At 48.5% G+C, this 18,754-nt stretch overlaps 8 protein-coding genes across 8 annotated transcripts; 3 read left to right on the top strand and 5 right to left on the bottom strand.

Moving 5' to 3' along the window:
* Positions 1–86: 86 nt before the first annotated feature.
* FPRO_11529 (uncharacterized protein) lies at positions 87–476 on the top strand (the record flags this gene model as incomplete). The annotated part of the gene is made up of 3 exons (XM_031221016.1): positions 87–249; positions 296–381; positions 429–476. The coding sequence occupies 3 exons, from the start codon at positions 87–89 to the stop codon at positions 474–476; spliced, it is 297 nt and encodes a 98-aa protein (XP_031086616.1).
* Positions 477–730: 254 nt separating this feature from the next.
* Positions 731–1,441, bottom strand: FPRO_11528 (uncharacterized protein; the record flags this gene model as incomplete). Its single annotated transcript, XM_031221013.1, has 1 exon — positions 731–1,441. One exon carries the CDS (start codon positions 1,439–1,441, stop codon positions 731–733), a length of 711 nt encoding a protein of 236 aa, XP_031086615.1.
* Positions 1,442–1,744: 303 nt separating this feature from the next.
* Positions 1,745–3,834, bottom strand: FPRO_11527 (uncharacterized protein; the record flags this gene model as incomplete). Its single annotated transcript, XM_031221012.1, has 4 exons — positions 1,745–2,213; positions 2,263–2,918; positions 2,977–3,359; positions 3,408–3,834. 4 exons carry the CDS (start codon positions 3,832–3,834, stop codon positions 1,745–1,747), a joined length of 1,935 nt encoding a protein of 644 aa, XP_031086614.1.
* Positions 3,835–4,674: 840 nt separating this feature from the next.
* Positions 4,675–6,392, top strand: FPRO_11526 (uncharacterized protein; the record flags this gene model as incomplete). The annotated part of the gene is made up of 5 exons (XM_031221011.1): positions 4,675–4,771; positions 4,824–4,943; positions 4,989–5,543; positions 5,593–5,928; positions 5,974–6,392. 5 exons carry the CDS (start codon positions 4,675–4,677, stop codon positions 6,390–6,392), a joined length of 1,527 nt encoding a protein of 508 aa, XP_031086613.1.
* Positions 6,393–7,331: 939 nt separating this feature from the next.
* Positions 7,332–8,707, top strand: FPRO_11525 (uncharacterized protein; the record flags this gene model as incomplete). The annotated part of the gene is made up of 3 exons (XM_031221010.1): positions 7,332–7,482; positions 7,531–7,906; positions 7,957–8,707. The coding sequence occupies 3 exons, from the start codon at positions 7,332–7,334 to the stop codon at positions 8,705–8,707; spliced, it is 1,278 nt and encodes a 425-aa protein (XP_031086612.1).
* A 160-nt stretch (positions 8,708–8,867) lies between these two features.
* Positions 8,868–10,531, bottom strand: FPRO_11524 (uncharacterized protein; the record flags this gene model as incomplete). Its single annotated transcript, XM_031221009.1, has 2 exons — positions 8,868–9,898; positions 9,955–10,531. 2 exons carry the CDS (start codon positions 10,529–10,531, stop codon positions 8,868–8,870), a joined length of 1,608 nt encoding a protein of 535 aa, XP_031086611.1.
* Positions 10,532–11,347: 816 nt separating this feature from the next.
* On the bottom strand, positions 11,348–15,899 carry FPRO_11523 (uncharacterized protein; the record flags this gene model as incomplete). The annotated part of the gene is made up of 2 exons (XM_031221008.1): positions 11,348–15,704; positions 15,754–15,899. The coding sequence occupies 2 exons, from the start codon at positions 15,897–15,899 to the stop codon at positions 11,348–11,350; spliced, it is 4,503 nt and encodes a 1,500-aa protein (XP_031086610.1).
* Positions 15,900–17,851: 1,952 nt separating this feature from the next.
* Positions 17,852–18,451, bottom strand: FPRO_11522 (uncharacterized protein; the record flags this gene model as incomplete). The annotated part of the gene is made up of 3 exons (XM_031221007.1): positions 17,852–17,887; positions 17,944–18,008; positions 18,061–18,451. 3 exons carry the CDS (start codon positions 18,449–18,451, stop codon positions 17,852–17,854), a joined length of 492 nt encoding a protein of 163 aa, XP_031086609.1.
* Between the last annotated feature and the right edge of the window lie 303 nt (positions 18,452–18,754).

Genomic DNA, 18,754 nt, shown 5'->3' with positions numbered 1-18,754 from the left:
GGGATTGTTAACAGGCCAATTTGTATCTGCATCCACATCCCCAAGCTTCATATCATTCTATCATCTACTCAGTCACTCAATCCATCATGCAGTTCTCACTCGCTATTGTTGCCCTCCTGGCTACCGCCGTCTCTGCTCTCCCCACTGAGGAGAAGCGCCAGGCTTATATCCCTTGCTCTGGTCTCTACGGCACTTCTCAATGCTGTGCTACTGATGTCCTTGGAGTTGCCGACCTTGACTGCGGAAACCGTAAGTTCAAGCCTGTCCATATTAAGGCAAAGACTGACATGAATAGCTCCCGAGGCCCCTACGAACGCCACTGACTTCAGTGCTGTTTGCTCTGCCATTGGCCAGCGAGCTCGATGCTGTGTTCTGCCCATCGTAAGTCTGGCCAATCCGTTCACTTGACATATTACTGACCATCACAGCTTGACCAAGGCATCCTCTGCAACACCCCTACTGGTGTCCAGGACTAAGGGATAATGGATTCTCCCTTTGTAATTCTAATACGCGAACACGAGATAGATGGACTATGATATGACTAGTTTTGGGAAGTGGCTGGGTCGTTTCCTTTTCTGACATGTTTATACATATTTATTGAATCAACCTTGACTCAAACTGTCCCCTATTTGGTGACTCTTGACCTCAGAACCCTCCTAGAGAGAGTCTCAGGCCGCGAGGCCGAGATCTCTTATGACTCATCTTGTTCTACTATTGGAAGAGCGATGAGCTACATCTTTGACTTATACTCTCTGTTCTCAACATGCACAATCTCTAAATCAACCTCAGCATCCCCTCCGGGCCAAGTCTTGACAAGTCCCTCCTCTGCCTCCCCAAACACAGGATCTCTCTTCGGCTTGGGGACCCTCCATGACTTGCCATAATCTCCGCCACTCTTCACGAAATCCCATTCACCACCGTTATAAGCACCCATCATAGTATATCCATCCAGTTCAATCTCAGACAACGCCTTCTTCGGGTCGTCAGCCTCAATGCCATGTCCAACACCTGGTGACAGCAGCTTGAACTCGGCTGCCGGCTTCGTGTTGTAAGTCTTGTGCGCTACACCAGCAGGAATGACAAAAACATCTCCTGCTTCAGCCTCCAACAAGATTCCGCCTTCTTCCCAGGCAGATCCGTATGTATTCTCTTGGAGATCCTCTGACGTATCACCAACACCAAAGCGGATTGTTGCAGTGCCTGAGAGAACAGCCATGCATTCGTGAGCCTCGGAGTGGAAATGTGACAGTTGCGTGTTTGGGTATCGGAATATCCACTGGACGTCCCAGCCGTTCTGGGTAAACATATCCCAGACCTCGGCGGGGTCGCACTTGGAGCTATTCGGGCGTTTGGCTAAAACATTCTTGTAGTGCAGAAGCGGTCTTGGTGAGTTCGGAATCAGATCCGTTGGGAGGAGATGATATTGCTTGACTTTGACCATTATGACTGAGGAAGTTGAGAGTACCATGAACAGGGCTACCCCGCGATCTTATCCTTGATATAGCTGCCATTAGGTTTGGTCGGTAGTCTATCCGAGTCGGATGTGGATGCCGACCGAGATATCTCCGGGCGGGATTCCCGGGATGAATCCGCAACTAGAACAATTAGATAAGGCATAGTAGTCAAGGTGTGGACCAATAAGCTTAAGCATCAGAAACAATCTATTGCCGAAATAATCTATATGAAACCTTCAAGTTGGCAAAACAAAACATAATCAGACCTGCCGACCCAAACAAGAACAGCACTAGTCAAAGTGAATTCGCCACAGCTCACGATCAACGCCCGCAGTGAAATCACTCCTGGTATGCATCATCAAGATGTTGTCGCTAACCAGAATATCGCCCTTATCCCAGACATAGTACAGGGCAACGCGGCGATCATAAAGAACCGAGTCAATAGTTTCGCAGACAGCGGCACTCTCGGTAGCCTCGAGCCCGTCAATCGTAACATCAGAAGCGTCGAATCGCGTCTTGGACTGGGGCCAAGGCTCGTGGTATCGAAGGCATGACTTCCCGGTCGTAGGATGATCGATAGCTAGAGGTAGACCTCTCAAGACGGTGTTGTCGAATGCGGATGTTGATACACTCCAGGTGAGCTTGGAGATGTCCTTCTTCAGCCACGATGGGAGATACTTGAAGAACAGGGTTGAGGAAGAGAAAAGGGTGAAACCGGTATCTCTTGGCGAGGAGGTTGCACCCTGGAACAGTTGGAACCTGTTCGCGCAGTTAGTTGCTGAATCATATTGTCAGAAACCGTACTTACTGGGGAGGGGTCGAGACCGTCTTCTCATTTCCGTTTTCATCTGTCTGCTTAACAACCTTGAACAGACCATCATAGTGGAACGGCATGGGCTCTGCCGACAGGACATTGTTCAGGCCTCGAGCATCCTGTCCTCGATCCTTGACTTCGAGCAAAAGCCCAAACTTCCAGGGTAGCGGGGTTCCAAAACGGTGGCTGAAGTCAATGAAACGGTCGCGATTGGGCCTCTTGACAAATCCCTTGAGGACAACGGGTGAGTTGATTTCCGACAGAGCACGAACTTTCTTGGTGTTGATGTCGTCTAGTGTCAGGGAGCCAGCTCCATTGGCCGGACGAATGATCAGACCGGCGGGGTACATAGGATCGACCACGATACCGCCCTTGTCCTCGGCCCATGACAGCAATGGTGACTTCTCTCGGTAATGCGAAGGCCGTCCGTTGGCGTAGACTAGTTCGAGACTTGCGTCGTTGTCGAACTCAGATCGCATGCCGGTTCTGATAGTACCGTCCAGTCTGTAAGCCACGCTGCAATGCCAGGGCGTGGTGTACAGTTGCTCGGTTGGCAAAAGGCTAATAGAAAGCTTGACAGCGCCGGTTGAGGGGTGGATTGATAGGCGAACGTGATCGGGGTACTTTTGTCGAACAGCATTTGCGAAGGCCTGCAACGTCAGTACTGAGTACAAATTTTACCTTGAATCAGGACGGTTTTCCACTTACATCTCCACGAGCCATCATCTGCTTCGCGATATACTCAATGCCTCTCTTGTACTTTGACTTGCTGCGGTTCTCATCTACCGGATAAACCGTTTCCAAGTCCGTCTGAAGAAACTTGATGTAACCGCGATAAGTCATGCACTGATCATCTGATTGGCGGACATCATCCCAACTCCATCCGGGCTTGCTGAACGTATTGAGAAGTGCGCGTCGAAAGTTTGATGCGTTGGCAACATAGGTCATCTCCTCAAGGTCCTTCGGTAAATCGATCTCAACAAGATCGCGAAGACGCGCGAAGGAGATATTGTGGAATTCTTTCTCTGCTGCCATGGAGCGGAGAGTCTCGCCGTAGGCCCAGACGTCTCTATCTGGAACGCCAAGTAGGTCTGCAATTGTTAGTTAAGCTCCTTGAAAAACAACCAAGTAGAACCTACCATTGTATACTAATCCATCGGAAATGATAGTTAGTCTGGCGCCGGGCGCATATACATCGCTAATAGCGCTGCAGAGTCCGTTCAGGTGAGCAAGAGCAATCTCTTCACCCTTATCAGGAAGCTTTCCCAGCGTCTTCGATGTTGAATTTGGCGACTTGAAAGGGAAAGCCGGTAGGCACATAGGGACTGGCTTGCCGGCCTTGACATGTGTGTAGATGAGGGCGATGAATTTGAGAGTTGACTCATCGGAATGTGAGTAGAGGTTGTCGTCTTGTTTCATGCGATATCTCCCGATGATATCGAGAATTTTAGTTGACGTCTCAAGAGCCGCCCTATCTACAGCAGTAGCCAATGGGTCTGGAGAGATATTCTGAGTGGCAGTCCCAAAAGGGAAAGGGATCACGGGACGAAGACTGGATACAGCCATGGTAGAATGGAAGATTAGTGATCGCTGATGAGTGTCTGTTTGTATGAAATGAGAGTGACTGTTGAACTTGATGAGATGAATGATATGTCAGGGAGATAAGAGGATATAAATCTTGCAGTCTACTATCTGCTATCAACATGTGAACTACAAATTACATACTCCAACTCATCTATAGTCCCATTTTCGGTTTACTAAGACAATTTGCGAAAAACACCGAGTCGTCTCATCAGTGGGCCATCGTACAGCCACCCAATTGCGTGGCAAAACAATTACCCTCGTCACACATCGCCTAATCCGAGGAACAAGCATGACACAAAATGGCTTCATCAGGAAGCTCATAAAATTATCCAACCCTCCCCTGTCAGCTTGCACGGATGTGAAATCCTAGAGTAGAAGGTATCAATCTGGAAGCCAAGCCACACCTTTCGTCATTGTAGTCCATTATGGAAGAGATGCTAGTCGGGGCTGGGGCTAAAAACTTGGATTTTCGCATGGGGGGAAACGGTCCGTGGTGATGATCAGCATCCCGCGCGGCTATCCCGTTCGGCTATATCCCACCCGGCCAAGTTTAGAGTTCCCCGTCGTTGAATAATTCTTCGGGCCTTTGGGATGGTGTAACAAACTAGGATATGGTTATTCAGATGAGACATTTCGATTTTTTATATCCTTGAATTGATGAGATGGTTTGACGATGCCGAGATAGGTAGGTCGATGGAGAGCTTGGGTAAAAGTCGAGTTGGTGATTTATCTGGGCCTTTCCCGCCAATTACATAGAGCTTTAATATTAAGAACTCCAAAGTTGAACATTCAATTCAAAGTCATTCACAAATACTCAAAATCATGGAGCAAGTTGATGTTACTATTGTTGGTGGCGGTCCTACTGGACTCTTTGTTGGTCTTCTCCTACAGCCATTGGGTATCTCCGTTCGCGTCCTAGGTAAGATGCACCAGAGCCAGAGTTGTGAGAAGCAATTCTAACGAGTTTACAGATGAGAAGCCCTGTAGTTTAGAGCTTGGTCGTGCTGATGCACTCAATGCTCGTACTCAGCAGTACTTTGAGGTGGCTGGCATCCTCGATGAGCTTTTGCCTGATGGTCTCAAATGCAACAGTAAGTAGACCTAAAAACACCAACGACATATTCTGACAATAACAGCGAGCTCTACTTTCAAAGCGGGCGATTTCAAGTCCCGTCAGAACGCTTGGTGGGTTGGTATCGAACATGCCTTTCACAAGAACTTTCTCATGATCGGACAACCCGTCGTTGAACAAGTGATGCGCGCCCGTCTAGGTGATGCAGTTAGCTACAACGAGCACGTTATCAGTATCACCGAAGATGGAGACTCTGTCACCGTCATGACTAGTTCAGGACGAAAGGTGCGCAGCAAATATGCTGTTGGCGCTGACGGTGCAAGATCTTTTGTCAGAAACACGCTGGGTATTAGTTTCACTGGTACCAAACCTGAGATGACCTGGGCAGTTCTTGATACCTTCTTGGATACTGATTTTCCTGTTTGTCCTGAGATTATCACGTTTGAGCTTGATGGGGAGTCTCGAGTTGCGTGGATTCCAAGAGAGCGAGGAATGTCTCGCTTTTATGTTCTTCTAAAGGGCGAGATTACGCAGCAGCTGGCTGAAGAGTCTATCAAAGAACATCTCTCTCCTTATCGAGTAGAGTTTACAAAGACTGAATGGTTCAGCACATTCCATGGTATGTCTCGCATTGAAGAGCTACAGTTCCGCTGCTAACAACGCCCCAGTTAAGGAACGACTCGCTGGAACATTCATCTCCAAGGAAGGCCACGGAAGAATCATCTTGGCCGGAGACGCTGCTCACGTTCATTCCGTCAACGGCGGACAAGGCTTAAACACGGGCGTCTCCGATGCCTTCGCCCTAGCCTGGCGTCTCTCAGCACTCGCACGCCCATCCAACCTTACCACCAAAGCAAGAGACGATATTCTACGCAGCTACGACATCGAGCGGAGATCCACAGCCGCTCAAGTCATCGGAGTAGCTGCAGCGCTAGTCAGGGACACCATCCACACAGCCAAGAAATACGTCTCCACAATCGAACGAAATGCCGGCTTCATCACAGGTACGTCCACCATCACAGTCACATATCACCAACTAACGCAGCAAGGCATGGGTGTCAACTACAGCGAGTTCGCCACTCCGCTCATCCAGGGTACGGAACTAGGTATCTGGAAACCTGGATATCGCTGTCCCGATGTGGTAATGACTGGATCTTCCGGTAAAACCTCGCGACTCTACGAAAATGTCTCTTATGGGGACTTCATCGTCCTGGCTATCGGAAGACGACTTGCGGCGATTTCCGCCTCGGCTCCCGTTTATACTATCCTGCCCAATGGGTCGACTAATGGGGCCCTCGAATGTCACCAAAACAGGGATGGCGACAAGGACTTCACTGCTGATTGGTGCAAGAACGAGGACTCGGCTATTGTGATTGTTCGGCCGGATATGTATGTCGGATATGTTGGCACTTTCGGGGACGAGGCTTGGGAAGAATACTTGGATTCTTACTTTGTGAAGTCTCGATAGGGTGTAGGGTAGATCTTGGGTGTAAATTGTGTGTTTTCATGGTTCAATATACTAGACTTTCCATTACATCACGCTCAATCCTGCTTGTAATTCGTGACTTTGATGAAAATTTCCTCTTTATTGACTTTCTTGTCGTTATCCCGATTCTGACTTGAACAGCATTTCGACTTTTGTCCTATTTGTTCTCTCACAGACTTAGCTTCTTACCCGATTGATCAAATTTTCAACCCCCAATGAACCTTTGCTAAAGCCCCCAACATCCTCACCACCAAAATCACTATCTCCGTACAGGATCTACAGTTCCGTCCTATCTACAAGGCTAATCGTAAAGAATTACCACTCTTGGTCATGCATGCATTATGCCATGCCGGCACTAAGCCCACATGAACTCAATCTTGCCTGCTTCGCCGCATTACCGCCTTAGTCGCGGTATTCCCCGGGTTGCTTAATCGAGACCAGGATTTTTTAAAAAATCATTTACCACCTTCCTAGCTAGGCAGCCTTCGGATGTTTCACCAAGTTGGAAGAATGACATGCGAAAATCATGCAAAGGTTCCATGGAGAGTGGCCAAGGAATTCGTGGTCAAAACGCGGTTTTGGTAAGTGGGATAAATATTGTTCTTCATGTGATTATTACAAATACTCGGCTTAAGGAGAGAGTACGCGTTCAGGAGTGGCCCAGACAATTTGCATTGCGCCTTGATCTGCTGATGTTGGGTTTTATCTTTTTCATTGAGATCCACTGTGGGGAGAAGTGCCGTGGTCTATCACCACATTAGGAAAGCGGGAAAATTCCTAGAACGGGCTATCCTAGCAAAAGCGTTGTCAGAGAAATAGAGATTGATAAGCATGGCGGTTGCATCTCGGCCTATCTTCCCTTCAATTAGGTATGTTGTTCAGCTTGTAGTCAAGGACCTTCATCAATGCTTCCTACCAGCAATGGACTCTACGAAAGACACAGCCGATGGTAACCCTCTCGTCGAAAGCAGCTTTTCAGTTGATGATGCATCGCCAAAGCCGATCCCAAATGGCGGATTGCTTGCGTGGCTGCAAGTCGCTGGCTCGTTTTGCCTCTACTTTTGTACTTGGGGTGGGTAATATCACCCATACACACCAGGCGGATACTGACAAATTGCAGGGCTGATCGCAAGCTTTGGAAGCTTTCAAACCATCTATGAGCGCGACGAACTGTCAAATCATACACCGTTCCAGATATCAGTCATCGGCTCTCTGCAGACATTTTTGATGGTCTTCTCAGGGTTCATAGTTGGCCCGATCTATGATTCTGGCTACTTTCGACACCTTCTGGCTGTCGGCTCTACCTTCATCGTCATCGGAACTGTACTTCAAAGTCTGAGTCAAAAGTACTGGCAGTACCTTCTCACTCAAGGTCTCATGATTGGTATTGGCGCCGGTTGTCTATCGATCTTGAGTGTTGCTATTACTTCGCTATGGTTTACTACAAAATTGCCCTTGGTCAATGGACTCGCAGCTTGCGGTAGTGGACTTGGAGGGTAAGTCAAGACTGTTCATCCCCATTGTTATCTCTCTGACGCGATGCCAGTGTTCTTCTCCCAATTATGATACGGGAGCTCAATACGCAGACAAGCTTGCCCTGGGCGACGAGGGCTATGGCTTTGCTGCTGTTGGTTCTACTCCTGTTTTCCAACCTCGTGCTTCGCCCAGGGCCGAACCCCAGTGGACCAGCTCAGCGAAGGCAACTTTTGGACAAGACGGCTTTCACAGACTGGCCGTATGTTCTCTTCGTAGCTGGGTGTTTCTCTGTATTTTTAGGCATGTACACGCCCTTCGTTTACGTCCAAAGCTACGCTCTAGACAACAAAATCGCGTCGACCGATCTTGCAGGGAATCTGCTTGCAATTCTGAACAGCAGCTCGATCTTCGGCCGCATCCTACCCGCTTTTCTCGCACAAACTCTTGGACCTATGAACACTATCATCAGTGCAGCAGTCTTACTTGCCACAACAAGTCTGTGTCTCATCTCAGCAACTACAACTCCACGATTGCTTGTGACCGTCATCAGCCAAGGCTTTTTCACGGGTTCCTTCTTCGCTCTTCAGCCGACCATTTTCGTTAGACTGACTAGTGATCCTCGAAGAATCGGAACCAGATTTGGTATGGCTTTCTCAGTCATGTCCGTTGCGCTGTTATTCGGTCCGCCTGTAGGAGGGGCCTTGCGAAGGAGCAAGGGCTATACGGCAGCTTGGGTTTGGGCTGGGCTGACTGTTTTTGTCGGAGGCATGTTAATCCTTTGCAGTAGATTGCTGAAGGATAAGAAATCTTTGATAGTCTGATCTGTAGACTGGAAGCCTATTCGTAGACTTTGTATGGACAAGCCGCCCGAGGCAAGTTGAATGAAAGAGAGGCCAGGTGCGGATATAATTTATTGGGCAAGTTACAATGTTTACAACTCTATGCATGCCACTGCTCAGTCATGATAATCTTGGAACCTATTTAGAATACACGGGATCCCCCAAACCAGGTCTCCTTCACCTCGGCTTTCAGTAGCGTCTTAGGATCCCATTCCATGTCAACAACAATAAAATCAGCCAGTTTGCCAGGCGTCAAGCTTCCAACACGATCTTCAGCAAACACGCTTCGAGCTGCACCTTCTGTAGCCGCGATAAACGTCTCGCAGAGCCCTAACCTAAAGTGCTCGTGTACTGTTTTAGGGTTATCGGGATTCTTGGAGGACTGCCTGTTGATAGCGACATGGAAATTATGCATGGGCGACCACGGTGATGTAGGGCTATCGGTACCAATCGCCATCAAGGCACCTGCATCAGCAAAATCTCGATATGCAAACGCTCTCTCATATCGCTCGTCTCCAATGAGTTCAGGCCACATTGTCAACGCTGTTGGGTCAGCGTGAATCGGTTGTATGGATGCTGTCAAACCAAGCTTTCCAAGCCTCTTTGCGTCTTCTGGGGAAACAAGCTCCAAGTGCTCAATTCTATGCCTTCGGCCTGGTGTAGCGTGTTTCTCAATAGCATTTATAGCCATTCTCACAGCCCCATCGCCAATAGCATGTAGGGCGACTTGCAAGCCACCAGCATCAGCCTCATTGACCACGGGATCCAGGAACTCAGGCTCCCAGATTGGCGGCGGGCTTCCTACAGTGGTATACGGTTCAGACAGGTAGGCAGTGCATGCGTCGACAATACCATCGGTGATAACTTTGATTCCGACAAGTCGAAGATCAGGGCTTGTTGTCGAGTTATACTGCTTGCTCAACTCTATAGCGCGCTGCACTTGTTTCGAATTTTGTTCAAGGTTGGCGGTTGGTTTGATGAGCCAGTGAGCTGCTATTCTTAGTGAAAGGTTGGGTTCTGTTTCTTTGAGTGTTACGAGAGCGTCCCATGCTTCTTCGTCCATGGCCATTTCTACTGCGCCAGTGTATCCAGCTGCGTTGTACTCCTTTACGGCAGCGCGGATCGCTTCTATTCGTTCATGCTTGGGAGATGACTTTGCTTGAAATGGCCAAACTGTACAGTGCGGTTAATCAGTCGGTCCAAAACGGTGATGGCAGCGGTGCACTCACTGATGGACATCATGGCACCTTCATCTAAAAGGCCAGATGGCTTTCCATCTGCGTCACGATAAATCTTGCCACCGGCTGGATCTGGCATGTCTTCAACCTCAAGCTCCTTCAGAGCCGCGGTATTGCACCAGCAAGAGTGTAAAGAGCCCGCGTCAACAAAGATAGGCCGAGGATCGAGATCATCCAGCATAGCAGCCGTAACTCCGCCGGGCGTCATGTAATGCCTCCACCCTTTGCAAAGAATAGTCGGTGTATCCGGGTTTTCAGAAGCATATTTTCGAATACATGATCGGATGTCTTCGAGTGAAGTACATCGTGACAGATCAAGCTTTCGAAGGGACTGACCAAGTAGGAGGAGATGCATATGGCCATCAATGAAGCTGGGGAGGACGACGCGCTGATCAAGATCGCGCACTTGAATGTCTGAACCTAGATTCTGGGGGATATCATCACGAGACCCGACTACGACGATCTTGTCGTCTTGGATGAGCATGCAGTCTGAGAAATGGGCGTTGCCATTGAGGCCTGTCTCTGTCTTGGACAGGATCCGGCCGTTGACGAATAATGTTTTGGTCATTGTCTTGGGTATTAAACAACAGTTGATGTAATCATCGAAGAGTTAGAAGATTGTGAGATCAAAAGAAGAGGAAAACGTTGAAAACGCTGCGATGTTTGAGGGTAGAGAGTCGTATTATCAGTGTCGTCTGATCTCCTCTACCCCAATTGAATTCCGAGCTTCCTTCCCAGTCTGCGATTCCAATTGCCCCATAATAAAATCCTTTGGTTAGACCGTTTGTCCAATTAGCATTCTCAGAGAGATAAAGCACTGACTCGGTTCCCAGTTCCCCGCTCATGCCCAAAAACGAAGCCTAGTTTCCCCATTTCCCCATTTCCGAGCGTGTCTGATGTTGATACGGACTTAAAGCCCTACGACAGCCAAGCATTAAGTATCTCGCCCTTCATACCTCATCGCTAAACGCTGGATCGGAAAGCAATGGCTTAAGAGCCCAAGCTCGGTTTTTGTATAACCGCTCAAACTGGGAATTGGCTGATCAGTCACCGAGCTTGGCAACTGACGATGTGATTCGAATGTTCTTATCCCGTGGAGCTCTCGCACGTTGAAGCTCTCTCCACGGGGTTATCGGTCTAATGGATTGTATATACAGTACGTTCTTGCCTTGTCGACGATGTAATAAGTATTATCTCCCCCTTCTTCCCACCAAAGACTTCACCTGTCAGCTTTTGTGCGTTCACTATAAATCACTGCGGACAGTAACGTTATCGTTTGTGAAAAGCGTTGCGAGGTTCGGGGTTGATATCTCTGAAATCAATGTGTATTCAACTACTTATACAAGACAACAAGGAAATAAGAGAATAAGAAAGAATGATAAGATTAACCGCCCTTTCCAAATGCAGGATAAGAAGGTGTACTAGAATCACAAGCAAATCTAACAAAGTATTTGCTCGAGGATCCAGAGCCATTGACGATGACAGTACCGTCTGGAGCTGTGACAGTAACTATCATTGAGTAGTCTCCCTGGGCATTGGCCCAGAAAACCCGGAATGGCGTGTAAGTGCCGGCTGTCAGCTGTATATTGAAAGTCTTGGAACTGGAAGGCCCTGAAGAGTAATCCTGCTCCAGATCTGCATTGGCACGTGTCCATGTTGACAGAGCCTTGTTGCCGAACCAAACCAGTGTAACCTCATCAGAATAAGGGACAACAACAGAGTAAGTACCGCTAATAGGCGCATATAAGAATGCCCGGTGATTAACAGCCTTATACTGCCATGTCTGACTTGGCGCGCCAGGATAGATAACCTGGGCTGGGCCTGAGTTTCCTGCTTTGACTCCTCCTGGCTCTGTAATGCCTATAGAGCTTGTGACACCAGTGTAAGTGGGTGTAGCTGTGCCAAAATATGCTATGTTGAGGGCAGAGTAGTTAGGCGGATCAGAGTTGTAGTACGAGTTGGTATAGATAGCGTATTCCAGACCACCGTTGTTACATGTTTGATCTGCAGCCTTGGTTCCAACTGCGGGAGCGACGACCACCACTGTGGCAGTTTGCCCGGCGGAAGCGGGAGTCCCAGTGGATGTGCTGGCGCTTGAGACAACAGTGGTGTAGCTAGTTACAGTGGTGTATGGTTGTGGTTTCTGCATGACCACTGTAGCAACGCCGCCAGGAGATGTTGGTGATAAGGTAGTGGTACCAGTTGTTGTGAAGGTACCCCAACTTGTGGTGGTCGTATAGGACTGGGGTCGTTGAACAACAACAGTGGCAACGCCGCCGGGAGATGTTGGCGATATGGTAGTGGTACTAGTGGCTGTGAAGCTACCCCAGCTTGTAGTAGTTGTGTAGGACTGAGGCAAGTCCACAACGACAGTAGCTACACCGCCTTGGTACGCTGGTGACATTGTGGTGGTTGATGCTGCTGTAAAGCTACCATAGTTTGTCACAGTCGTATAAGGCTGGGGTGATTCCACAACTACAGTCGCTACTCCGCCCTGAGATACAGGAGCCATGGTAGTGGTAGTTACTGCTGGGTAGGGGCCATAGCTGGTCACAGTCGTATATCGTTGGGGTGACTGCACAACAACAGTCGCTACATCACCTTGTGATGCTGGTGCCATTGTAGTGGTTGTTACTGCTGGGTAGGGGCCATAACTGGTCACAGTCGTGTAAGGCTGAGGACTCTCAATAAGAACAGTGGCCACGCCTCCAGGGCCAGTAGGTGACAATGTTGTAGTAAGAGGTTGAGTCCAAGAGCCATAACTAGTCACGGTAGTGTACGCCTGAGGACTCTCGACAACGACAGTGGCAGGGTCTCCGGGATTAGCCGGTTGGTTTGTGGTAGTCAGAGGTGCCGTCAGGCCATCCATATAGGTCGTGATAGTTGTGTATACCAGAGGGCTCTCGATAACAACGGTGGCTGGATCCCCAGGATTCGCAGGCTGCTTTGTTGTGGTCACAGGAGCAGATAAGCCATCAACATAAGTCGTGACAGTCGTATGTCCCAATGGGCTCTCAATAATAACTGTAGCAGGGTCACCAGGACTGGCCGGTTGACTTGTCATAGTCTGGGGTGCAGTCAGGCTGTCCACGTACGTCGTGATAGTTGTATAGGGCTGGGGAAGACCAACGACTACAGTCATCACGTCACCTGGATTAGACGCCGGCAAGGTTGTGGATGCCGGGCCTGCGAGACCTGGAATGTAGCTTGTGACCGTCGTGTAGGACTGAGGCATATCAACCTCGACAGTAGCAAACTTTCCTTGAACATCGGGTGAGTATGTTGTAGTCTCAGCTGTAGTCAGACCATCTTTGTAGCTCGTGACGGTGGTATAAGGTTGGGGGAGATCGACTTCTACAGTTCCGATCTGCCCTGCAACAGAGGGCGGGTATGTTCTAGTGGTGGCTACGGTGAAGGCGCCATAGCTAGTGAATGTAGTGTAAGGCTGGGGGAGATCAACCAGGACGGTAAGAGTTGGGTTGGACCCATCACGGCTTTGAGTTGTTGTTGAGGCAGCTGTAACACTTCCATATCTCGTGGTAGTCACGTACAACTGCGGATCAAATATCACGACAGTACCTGTTTCCCCGGGAGCAGATGGAGCGATTGTTGTAGTTGATTCAGCTGTAACGTCTCCATACGAAGTAACGGTCGTATAAGGTTGTTGCATCATAATCAAGACGATACCTGTCTGGCCAGGAGAGGGGGGAGGTGAGGTGTACGTGGTGGCGGTCGAAACGGCGCCATATGACGTAATGGTCGAATATGGCTGCGAGTTGAAGACTATTACGGTGCCTGTCTCCCCAGGGATAGTTGGAGCCATTGTGGTAGTGGATGCAGCCGTAATGGCTCCATACGAAGTAATGGTCGTATATGGCTGTGGATCGAAAACCACCACGGTTCCCGTCTCCCCTGGAGAAGATGGAGCTATAGTGGTTCTAGATTCAGCCGTAACATCTCCGTATGAAGTAACGGTCGTGTATGGCTGTGGATCAAAGACCACCACGGTGCCAGTTTGACCCGGGACAGATGGAGTCATGGTAGTTCTGGATTCAGTCGTATAACCTCCGTACGAAGTAACGGTTACGTATGGCTGTGGATCGAAGACTAACACGGTGCCTGTTTGACCTGGTGCGGGTGGAGCTATAGTAGATGTCGATGCAGCTGTAAAATCTCCAAAGGAAGTGACAGTCGTATATGGCTGTGGGTCGAAGATCACTACAGTGCCCGTTTGGCCTGGGTTGGAAGGGGATATGGTAGATGTCGATGTAGCTGTAAATTCTCCAAAGGATGTGACCGTCGTCCACTGATAAGTCTGGTACACGATAACGGTGCCTGTTGCATCTGGGGCAGTTGGAGATATGGTAGATGTAGAGTCAGCTGTGAAATCTCCATAAGAAGTGACTGTAGCCCAGTGATAAGGCTCATATACCATCACAGTGCCTGTTTGCGCTCCAGGATCTGGTGATAGAGTGGTTGTGGACGGGGCTGCGATTCTTGGATCGTGAGAGGTGACGGTCATCCATTGATAGGCCTGATATACAACAACGGTGCCCGTTGCGCCCGGACCAGTTGGATATACAGTATTTGTTGACGCTGCCGTGACACTTCCATAGGAAGTGACTGTAACCCATGGATCTGGCTGGTATATCACCACGGTACCTGTTTGCTCTGGAGAGGGTGGTGATATAGTCTTTGTAGATGCAGCTGAGATTGTTGCGTCATAAGAGCTGACTGTCACCCATTTGTATGCCATATACATGACTACCGTACCGACATGACCAGACGCAGAAGGCCACATAGTTGCTGTATGGTCAGATGGGGCGGTAGGATCATAAGATGTGACGGTCTCCCATTCGTATGGGTCATAGACAACAACAGTACCAGTTCCGCCAGGAGCACTGGGAGTTATTGTACTCGTGGCAACAGCTGTGATCGAGCTATCATAGGATGTCACGGTAACGTATTGAGCTAATGGGCTCGGTACCACAATCACCACCGTACCAGGACCAGATCCTGACGGGGACTCAGTGATGGTGTAAGTACCAGTTTCGGTGCCGGTACCAGTGCTCGTGATGGTGGTGTAGTCAATCGGGGTATCCGAAGTCATTTGAGACCTGGGGGCCATGACCCAAACCGTTCCTGTGTCACCAGGTCTAGTTGGAGATTGCGTGCTGGTCATAGTTGCAGTACCAGTTCCTTGAGTGGTCATTGTAGTCCATGGCACTGTAGGATCTGAAGCAGTGGTGGAGCCGTCCTGAGCAAGAATCTTATTCATAGGTGCAGGAAAGCTACTAGTGTCCTGGCCCACTACTGTAGAACCTGAAGAAGTGGCAGGGCCATCCTGGGAAGAAGTCTGGATCGTAGGAACAGCAGTACTCTCAGTATCTTGGTCAATTGCTGTAGGATCTGAATTAACGGCTGAGCTTTCGGGCTCGGATGGAGATGAAGTCAAGGCCGGAGCTTGGGAGACAGGTGCCTTTGTATCGCCTTTCCTGTAGCCTTGCATTCTGACGATCACGGTAACTATGTCGCATGGATTTTGGGTAGGCAGAGTGGTTGTCTCAGGCGCAGATATCATACGGTCAGTCGACGATAATATGGTTACATGGCTCTCGACCATGACAGTCCCACATGATGGCTGCTGGTCCGCGAGGGGAATGTTGTATGTCGTGTTTGCATCACCATGTCCATAGAGGGTAGGGGGAACGTAGGAATCATCGCTTTGCAGAAGAAATGTGCTACAGACATTAGCTAAAGAAGGCCGATGAGAATCCCTGCATGTCATACCTTGTCAAAGTGTCATACAACGTCTTTGATCCGTCAATTATCTCGATGGGCTGCGTCTGAATGGCCCGCTTGCCTATCAATGTTGCATCGGATCCTGTGCCTAAGGAGGCCAGGGCCCAGAAGCCCACCATGCGCCGACGCGACATGATGGAGGAGCGTAGGAAAAAGAAGGCTATCAGTCGGCTGAATAGTGACAAAAATGAATGGATTTCTCAGTTGGTTAAGCAAAATGCTCGAGGAAAGGAATGGAAGAAGTAAATAAATAAATAGCACAATGTGAATGGATCGGCCAGAGAGCGATCTGAGAAAGAAGGCCGGCATCTAGCTTTCATCATGAGGCACCATCGGCAGAACTTATTTTATTTTAGTTCATCAGCCTTTGGTCATTTCCATCGACATTAATAATGTGTGAAGCTTCCGGCAAGCCATTTAGTGCGGTTCCGGTGCTTACCAAAAGATTCGAGACCGTGTGCAGTGTCCGACCCGTTCCAGGAGTGCTGAGCAACCATGTCCTCGGCTAGCTCGGCAATCTCTTTGCCGCAGCGAGAAATGATTTGGTTTATTACAGTTTGGGCTAGTAAGTTCTGAGTGTCTCTTATGTGGCTGCCCTATATCAGGGCAGTGGTGTAAATGGAATGCTAAGCTCCCATTGGGGATATAAGCTTTCAGCCACAAGTCTCAATTGCAAACAACAGATCGAAGGAATGCAATATCACTCAGTGGTATTCTACTCTGGGTCTAGTCTGGGAGATCATTTCTAACTCTTTCTTTTCATACATAGTTGGCAGAAAAGGAAGAGGTCTGTGATCTGATAATTGATCGAGACTGGAGGGACTTGTCTGTACTTGCAGGTCAACTTCATTCAAATCCGGCAATATCTATATATAAAGAATCACTCTTGTAAGCATTATACTACTTGATTTGATGAACAATGACCAAGACAATGTCTCTCTATCACTTGCGCAGTATGAAAACAATGAAGCCACTTAGGTTGAAGAGATTACTAGGCTTGGTCGAGATCGAGGATAAAGTTTTGCACGACGTAATACAAATCAGATCACATCTTGTGGCGCCGGGCGGAACACGGCTAGTATGAACTTAGAAGCTTAGTATCACGCAAGTGAGTACCAAAAGAGCTACTGTCCATGCCGCAAGTCAGATCTCTCTCGGTGCGGCCCTTGCATTTCCCCTGCATTTCTCCGTCATTAGCCTAGCTTCTCGTCTTTCGTGCGGGCTAGCGTATTGCTTGTTTCTCTTCCGATAGCTTGCCCTTAGCTATAGTGGAAGCTCCCAGGGACGCAGTCGACAGTTCACTCACCTATCTCTTATGGGTCTTGACCTGATATGGAGCTCACGATGCTTCATAGGTGCCATTCCACTGATTTTTGACCCTCATCGGCATCCATTAGTTTCTCAGATAATGTACTGTGAGATTTAAATATACTGAAATGAGAAGATAAACAGATGCCCAATTAGCACTCGCAGTACTACCTCGACTTGGCTATTAATTCCCCCGCCGCTCAGGCGGCAAAGGGAATCCTCAATGTCTCCCAATTTCCGAGTGTGCCTAATCTTCATGCGGAATTAGAGTCGCTGGTTATCAGTTGCAGGTTCCTCAACACACCTAGATTACCAACTCCGAGCGACCCAATATGGTCCGCTAGCGATGAAAGTACTTAGCTCAGAAGGCCTGGGAGACAATATGCACGCAAGGGAAATTGTAGTTAACACTGTTCCATGGCGACGGTCAGACAGGTCATATGTTGCTGGTCTTAGCCATAACTCACCGGGCTTGCTCTGCATACCTATAGACTGTGGTTTCCTGCGTTTTCAGGTGTCGTTGCAACCCTGATAATTTGAAATCAGAAAGTCAGTTGCGATATCTATTCAGGCTAGTCTTATTTAGAGGCACTATTATATACTAGATAATATTACATCACGCTTTACTCCGTAATTTATCTATATATATAAATGCTACCTTTATAGTGCTAGAGACTATTACCCGTCTAGCTATTAATAATTACCTATTTAGTAATAAGAAACAAAGTCATCTCACACAGAATCAATATACATTTGTCGAACAGATCTTAGTATATCCCTAAACTCGCGAACAACCTATAGAAATAAGGCCGCCCTGTAGTAACACAAGTCAACATCATTCAGGAGACATTAGTAGGAAGGAATGCTTACATGGCTGTTATCTTTACAGCAAACTGCTATGGCCGGACAAGTTGCGGGATCAGTAATAGATGAGCCTGGAAGGAAATATTAGACCACAAAACGGAAAGGTACTGAGGGAACACATACATGTTGCTCCGAGGACAGTGTTTGGATCTTGAACCACAATACCAAGCAACCCCAGAAGAAGGCTGATGACTGGATTGGTTGGGGTTCCAACAGTTTGGCAGCATGTCAGGGCGGCTGGTGCAACGCATATGCTAGCAGCAGCAGTAGTGGTAGCAGCAACCGCGCTTGATTCTGTCGTAGTCTCGAGGATAGATGTGATAGCAGCCGTCGTCGTTGTCGCGTCAGCTGGCTCGGTTGACACAGTCGCTGCGAAAGTTGAGGAGAGCGACTCGATCGTTGTCACACCAATAAGTCCAGTGGTTTCAGAACTGCTCTCGACGCTAGAGGGTCGGCAAGGACCCGCTGAAACAGCACCAAGAAAGATGGACAGCGCCAACGCAGAAAATCGCATCTTGGCAGATCGAGTGGCTTGAAGTCGTTTAATTAAAAAAAATAAGTAGTTGATTGGCAAGAAATGAGACAAAAGAGAAAGAAATCTATCTAGCGGCGCAAAGGAAAAATAGGAGTACCTGCGTTGACATCTTAAGCTAATGCCAATAGTATCTCAATAGTGCATGTGCTAAGCCCAGAGTCGCCATTGAAGCGAAATGAATTGCATGCAACAGTGCTCTTATTGGCCAAGTTGCAAGGCCGAATGGAAATAATCACAAGAATGTCCGTCCTCCCCCAAACGCCAAACAAGTGCACAGGGTAG

Source organism: Fusarium proliferatum, assembly GCF_900067095.1.
Source record: "Fusarium proliferatum ET1 genome assembly, contig: FPRO_scaffold010, whole genome shotgun sequence".
Classification (NCBI taxonomy): Eukaryota; Fungi; Ascomycota; class Sordariomycetes; order Hypocreales; family Nectriaceae; genus Fusarium; species Fusarium proliferatum.
Note: the sequence above shows the minus strand (reverse complement) of the source record. Positions and strands in the feature narration are given on the sequence as shown.